At 25.5% G+C, this 8,168-nt stretch overlaps 1 protein-coding gene across 4 annotated transcripts in view; it reads right to left on the bottom strand.

The window, feature by feature from the left end:
• The window catches only part of LOC100168071 (carbohydrate-responsive element-binding protein), a 25,455-nt gene that overhangs the window by 12,831 nt on the left and 4,456 nt on the right, over positions 1–8,168 (bottom strand). For 3 of the 4 annotated variants that reach the window (XM_008184309.3, XM_001950196.5, XM_008184310.3), the window contains 3 exons: positions 7,060–7,136; positions 6,866–6,988; positions 5,343–5,481 (listed from right to left, as the gene is read on the bottom strand). In XM_008184309.3, coding sequence (XP_008182531.1) covers positions 5,343–5,481; positions 6,866–6,988; positions 7,060–7,136 — 339 coding nt within the window. The remainder of the gene's footprint in view (positions 1–5,342; positions 5,482–6,865; positions 6,989–7,059; positions 7,137–8,168) is intronic. The other variant, XM_029491598.1, reaches the window with a different exon arrangement.

Here is an 8,168-nt window from a genome sequence, read left to right on the forward strand (position 1 = left end):
GACGCTACACCCGCGTGTGTTTTCTGTCTTACACACGCACGACATAGGAAATTGTCGTTCACTATTCTGAATAGTGAGCTGTTAGTTTTGATACTAGAGTGAATCAACCTATTATCAAACTTTTAGGAAAGAAAATTATTTGGGTCTTAGAGGGGGCGATTTTTCGATATTTTCATTTTTGAGAAAAATAAGGGTATGTGAAATATCAAAAATTAAAAATGCTCATATCTCGCTTGAAAATTAAAATATTAAAAAATCGCCCACGCTTAGACCCAGATAATGTTCTTAACTAAAATTTTGATAATAGGTAATTTCACCCTATCGCCATCAAAACCAATAGCACACTATTGAGAATAGTGAACGACAATTTGCTATGTCGTGCTTGTGTAAGACGAATACAACACATACGGGTGTTGGCTTTATTTGCATGTCACCGGTCAATACAATAATCATGCCAGATAAGCTTATCGATGAACTGAGCATCCAAAAAAATAGAAAACAGGATTTTGTATTATAACTATTTTTTTTTGTTTATCGTATTAAACACGGGATTGTCGTTAGTATGAATTTATAATAAATGCTATTAGGTACTATACAATTTGTGTTAATTCTTATTTCACCTTGATCCAACAAGTTAGAGGATTTTAAAAATGTATATTATATTCGTATTTATTGAGTGTACCTATTACCTATTATATATTTCATCCCCCCCCCCTATCAAAATTCCTAAATACGCCACTGTGGCTGGGTGTCATGCAGGAATGATCAGTAGAACCAATTTTCCTCGGACCGCAATGCGGTCTCTTGTTGGAACTCTACAGAGTATAGACTAGAAAAAAGTTGAATTCAAATATCTTCAAGCATACTGCATAACCCTCTTCCTAATATAATATGATACCTACATTTGAATCAAATCTATGAACATACGCGTGCTTACGGGAGGGGCCGGGTGGGCAATGCCCCCCCCCCCGGGCAGACTGTGCCCCCAACAAAATCATGCCAGGATAAAAAAAGAGTCGTGCGGTGCAGTACCTATAGATTTTGATTAATTGTAAATTTTTTAGTTCAGCATTTATTAATTAATGATTATATAATCATATAATATTATGTTCATCAATTCTTTATAACTACATAACATGGTACAGTAACTGTTGTGCCCATTTGCCAGGTCTTGCGCTGTGATAAAATTTTATCTAACCTGTGATAATATGGTTTTATCAGCTGAAAATAGCCAATTACCGATTTTCATTTCAAAACTGCGTTTAGATATTTTACAACTTATTAAAATAATTTAAATTTTATCAGAAACTCAAAATATTTATTGCTAATTAGTTAATAGTTTTACAATTTGTATGTTGTTTACCTTGTATAATGGCTGGGAAAAAAAGTATTTTTATTGTTTTGACAATTGTTATACTTTTTGATCATAATTGAAAAATATTCCTACCAATGTGAATTTTGCAACATAAAAAATGACCGTTTTTTCATGTCTAAAAAAAATAGGTCTCACAATTTAAAAATTTGTTGTACCCCATCGGCCACCAAAGTTTGAACACGCCTATGTCTATAAAGTTTAAATTTGTAGTTGACACAACACAAATATTACATGATAAAAATGTATTATGAGATCAATTTTAACTTATTTAGAAAGTACAAATGTGAGTGAGGCAGTGGAAAACCATTTTGACGTTTTACGTGGTAAAAAATGTCGAGTTTTTGAAAATTCAAACTATCAACATTAGTTAACTTTGTTTTGCGTACATAGATACTTAATTTATTATATTATTTATTGATTATTAGTTTATTACTATGAATTATGATAAAACTCACTTTATAGTTTATTCATAAAATGTATGATAATGACAAAACCATTCTTAGGATTTGAGAAGCCCAGGGCAAAAACCAATTTTCAAACCAATTTTACCACTTTTTTAAAACGTGAGGCTTCCAAATGTAAGCAAAAAACGCAAGGCCAAGGGCCTGAGCCCTGCTCCCCCCCCCCCCCCAAATGATAATTTATGAGTAATAGTATCTACTAGTTTTAAATTCAAATTTCAAATTACAAAATAGTATAAAAATGTTATTGCAATAATAATAAAAATTGGTGTCCACTTTTCGTGATTAAGTGGGTTTAATTATATGATATGACATAATATATAATTGTGACAATTTTAATTTCAATCATTATATTATAATAATTGCCAATTTGCAAATATATCAATAATATTAATTATTATCATAATACTATAATAGTTGCAGATGCCAAATACTAATAATACTTAAAGACATTTTTTATAGTTACTCCAATAATATTAAATGCACCAAAGTTTAATATCACTGATGTTTAAAACTTGAATCACTATAATATCATAATGATCAACATTGAGACATATTATTATGAAAAATATGTACAATTTAATTATATAGCTATAAATTGTAATGTTCTTATTTGAATAAAGCAGCAAGAAGGCATGAGTTAATCAATTATGTAAAATTTTTATAACCATTATAATAACTGTTGTGTATATTGTATGTAGTATGTACTGCCATTGATTTTAGACAGTCTTGGTTAGTATTCCGAATACTCTTAGAATACTATTTCCAAAAGTATTTTGGGATGTATTCTGAATACTTTTATAGTATGAAAATTAAATTGTTCGATTTGAATGTTATTCCCTTGCATTTGATTTAAAACAAAAATACAAAATTTATATTTTATGAGTTGGAAATTTGAAATCAATAATATCTATTAATATCATACAATATCAAAATTATAACTGGTATCGTTTCATATTTATCAAGTATTTGAATACATATGCGGAATACTATTTTTCATAAGTATTTGAGTATTTATTCCAAATACTTTTCAAAAGTATTTTACCCAAGACTGATTTTAGAATATACTAGTTACTTTGTATATTCTGAAATTAATGGTACTACTCAGTATAAGTACTAATCAGTAATCTGTCTTACAATAATATTTACATAATTAATATGAGTTTGTTAATATTCACTAATAATAATATAATGACTAATAACAGACTTTATTTAAATTATTTTTTTTTTTCATTATAGTCCAATGTTTATTATTACTTATTAGTTATTACTAAGTAAAATATACTAAAATATATACTAAAATGTATAATGATTATATTATTTTTATTATTAATTTAATAAGAGTTAGCCGTATTTACAAATTCTAATTTTGTGCTTACTAAAATATAACCAAATATGAATTTGAGTGTCGATATAGGAAAGTCAAATTCACATTTAACAAAGTTGTAAACACAATTCACAGTTTTTCCGAAACTTTGGAGTTTGGGACTAATTCCTAACCCTGTCATTGGGATCATACACAAAATATTAAAAATTTGTAAAAAATGCCTAAATGAAAAATAAGTGATTGCATATACAGAAAGACCTCTTCTTGATACCTATATATAATAAGTTTACGAAAAGTCAAAGAAAATAAGAAAAACGACAAATGTGAGGCATTTTATTTAAGTGATATAATAAGGGTTGGGCTTTAAAATAAAATTATCTAAATAACATTAAAAATTTAAATTTATCTATATTCTATAATATTTTATGAAATTTTCAATTGTTTGTCAAAACCGTGATCTTCTGTTTTTGTCTAACACACGCGCGACATAGTATTTTAAACGTGTTTTTTGCCAAACATACCAATTGATCTAATGAAGTGATAAGAATTTTTAAAACAGATTTGAATTTGTCGTCAAGTCTACTTGAAATCAACTTTCCCACATTTGTTATTTTAACTTCTTCGAAAATTGAAATACAACAATTTTTAAATACTCTTTTTTAATATGAAATTTTTAGGAATTTGTGGGATAATATCAAAAATGTGGAAAGTCAATTTCAAGTAGACTTGACGAAAAATTCAAATCTATTTTCAGAATTCTTATCTAATAATTGATATGTTTGGCAAAAAACACATCTAAAATACTTGTGCGTGTGTTAGACAAAAACAGAAAATCATGGTATCGAATCCCCTTAAGTTTATTGACAAGTATTGTAGAAAGAGATCTGAATGAATTATTTTTTATCTGTGCTAAATATTTAATTTGGACAAATTCCTATTTTATACTTAAAATATTTATAAATATATTAGACACCTACTAAATAAAATACAATGGATCAACAAAAATCATATTTTAAATTAACTTATCTACCTCAAATAAATTAAGGTATATTCTGTATAAATCATAAACATTATCATACTAATTTATCTAATAAATTCATAAATTGGTATTAGAAAAATAATTTAATGATTGTATACAATCTTTATCACAATACATTTTTAAGTTTATTATAGTACAGTTAATGTAAGTTCTACTATAGTCTATAATATACAAGTTTAATATTTGATATACAGTATCACCTTTGCCCCTTTTCAGGAGCACAAAGGTTCAGAGACATAAACAAAAACAAAAATATCACCAATGTCAAAGATTACATTTTAATTAGCATAATATGATTTTATATTTTGAATAACAAGTGGTTATTTTTTGAGTATAAATTTTAATTTTAAAGATTATTTAAATTAATTAATATTAGACCCTAACCAGAAAAGTGAAAGAAGTTTTAATCAATTAACATCACAAGACTGTTGAATCCATAAATTTTATTTATTTTTAATGATTTATTATTTATTAGGTATATTGACAATTATAATTTATAAACCTCAATAAATGATGTTTGTGATAATTTATTAAATTACATTTGTTTTAAAGAAAAAAGTTCTATTACATTGTACTTTAAACCCAATAAATTAAATGTATTTGGAAAAAAAAACTATATTTTTAAAAGTATTTCACCTGAAGTAATAGTAATTTTTTAAAACATATTTTGATTAATAATTATAAATGGAAAGTAATGGTTTATTTAGCAAATAAACTACAAATTAATATGTTTGCTAGATCAGTCAATCAACACTTATATAATATAATACATAAATCCCCAATAATATAAATCTTATCTAATGACTACAGCTATGGCTTATCCTAACAGCTCATATATTTAGAAACTTATCTTTACAATAAACATTTGAAACAACACAAAATTAATTAACCATGTATATATTATAGATGACACAACATAACCTCATTAAATATTTAGTTATATACAAAACACATCTAAAGATTATGATATAAATATATTTTAAGATTTTGTATTTAAATAAGTTACGGAAATTTTTGTATTATATTATGTGATTATAATAATTATGATTTTAAATCTGAATTAGTCTAATTCATCAATTATAAAATTTTATAAGATTGTTACACTATATAAATATATTATGTTATAAAATATTTACATACCTTCTCTGGCATTTGGAAATTCAAATATGCGAGAATTTGAGGTCACTGTTGAAAAAAGTGTATCGCTTATAAAATTCATATAATCATCATCAATTCTTATATCACAATTGTTTTGTTGCCATTCTAAAAATTCATTCAACTAAAAAAATTACATAATAAATATTAAAGTATAATAAAAACGTTCAAAGTCAAGATTTGCTTAAAAATAGGTGTGCACTATTATATATTTAAATTGAACTAATGTTTATCATATATCTACTAGAAATTTAGAAAACTACATATCTAAACCCATCAGTTCTTAAATACTTTCTAAAATAAATCTTCCTCACTACAATATATTTGAAAATCATCTTAGTAAAACTAGTAGGTACTCAGTGGCGCCAAAGTCTATGCTAATGTCGGACCATGGCCCGACCTCTTTTTTTTTTAAATGTGGCTGGTTGGCTACATTTTATTTGTCCGACCGCATTTTAAAAAGATCGCCGCCACTGAAGGTACTCATAAATATATAAACAAATTGTAATATTTACTATAAAATAATTTAAAATATAAATGATATTTTTTTTATTTATCCTCTAGAAAATGTTTTATGTTTATTTACCACATGTTTTAAATGTAATGAATTTAAACACTTTTATTAGTATGCTTAGTTTTTACCTTATGGTTTCGATACGGGTTTAATCTTTTTTTTTTTTTATGTAATATAAGTAGAATAACACTGAACAATACTTATATGAATATTAACAACGTGTACACTTGTCACTTAATAATAAAAGTTTATTCAATTTATTCAACATCATTATTATAATTATTATAATTAACAATAACTGTTAATGCAAATTCTTATCTTTTTTTAAAAATGTATTGAGAAAGTAAACAGGTATTTTTGAAGGAACAATATAAGTATACTAAAAGTATATTATTTAACCTTTTCTTTGTTAAGCACTTGAATTATACTATAGCCAGGTCAAGAATTTTTTTTTTTTAATTTTAGATTTTTTTCAATCTATTCAATTAATTCCCCAAAATTAATAATTATTAGCAAAAAATAAAAATTAAATAATATTTAATTTGCTAATTAGTTATAAACTTTTTTTAATTATACTGCCAAGGTTTCTCACATTTATCAAACCTGAGTAATTAGTCAATATAAATTGCTAAATGGTTTTGGAAATATAACTTATTTATCAACATTTTTTCTTTTTTTTTTTGTCAAGTATCAGATTTTAATATAAGGCAGTGAATGGCACATGTGTCAATGGGCTATCAATGTAATTAATTGTCATCGAGGAATATATGCGTCAGTGGCAATGAAAGGATTAAGTTTTATTTTGATTGTTAATGGTAAGTTTTATTGTGAGTATTGATTGATTAGAAAAATGTATAAAATTATTATCTTATAAAAAAAAAATATGAATTTTATACGTATACTAATATAGGTACCCACAGCCTACTACTTATTATTCATTTTCAAATATAATATATATAATATATAATAATGGTGATATTGTTTTAATAATTACTAATTTTTGTCTTTCTTTGAATCCATTTTGCAGTAAACTTCGATAAAATAATCTCCATTTTTTGTATTCTGCAGTCACTGCATTAAATTTTCTTTTCCAATATTTTCCTTCCAAAACAACAGCCTGAAAATAAAACCAACTGAATAGTATTTTTTAACTGGAAACAAAGTAACACTATTATTTATTCTATGTACCTCTGGTTGTTTATGAATGTCTACAATTTCTACTGGTGATGCAAACTGACAGATCATGTAATTACTTTTCTTAATAACTGTTAATAATAAATAAAATAATTATTTTCCTATATAGTTTTGTTAAATTAGAGAGAGAGACCTATCAACGAATATTAAATAAGATAACCACAGACAATGCTAATTAGTTTACCACTGAAGGGTAGAAAAAGAGTACTCTCTATTCATTAAATAATTATTATTCTAAATATTTTTTGTTCTATATAACTACTTAAAAATGTTTAAAGTATTTTTAATGCAGTAATGTGTACAAACCAATAATTTCAATTTTTCCACACTTGTGATCAGAGGTGTGGTGAAAGGGTTTATTTGGGTGGGTGGCTAAATTATAGTAAGCAATAATGAAATTATCACTTAATTAGCTTTAAGTGTTTTTCAATTTGTGTTATGGGGATTGGAAGTTGTGATTATCCGTTTTTATCTAATCCATGTAAAACATAGGAATTCAGACATGTTTTCATTCCAACGTACTGATTGATCTAGTGAAGCGATAAGAATTCTAAAAACAGATTAAAATTTGTCATCATATCTACTTGAGATCGACTTTCCCAACATTATTGATTTTATCCCACTAAATCATAAAAAAAATCGTACAAAAAAGGGAATAAGAATATTTAAATTTTCTGTACTGTATACTTATAGATAACCTTCCAAACCATAGTGGAACTATAAATAAAAATGTTTTGTCTTAAAATTTTTACTCAATAGATACCTACTGGTATTTTAATAAACATTTAAGATAATGTGCACAAATTAAATGATGTGTTTTAAAATTGCATGAAATAATTATTTCATTGTATAATATCGTCCCCGTGCATGCAAAGTACACTAAGTCCAAAAATCGACTTAGAAATTTGTATTTTAACAATAATAAGAACTATAAATTTCACAGTGTCATATTATTTACTACTACTCATAAACAGCTACTTCCCTTAAGGGAAACTCAATTAAAAAAAGAAAGAAAAAAATTTGGTTACATATGGTATACATTTAAAGTTTGAAAAAATTGCAAAAGCTGATTCATGTTTTTGGACTTTGTGTGTTTTGCATGA

This window comes from Acyrthosiphon pisum, chromosome A3 (genome assembly GCF_005508785.2).
Source record: "Acyrthosiphon pisum isolate AL4f chromosome A3, pea_aphid_22Mar2018_4r6ur, whole genome shotgun sequence".
In the NCBI taxonomy this organism is placed as follows: domain Eukaryota; kingdom Metazoa; phylum Arthropoda; class Insecta; order Hemiptera; family Aphididae; genus Acyrthosiphon; species Acyrthosiphon pisum.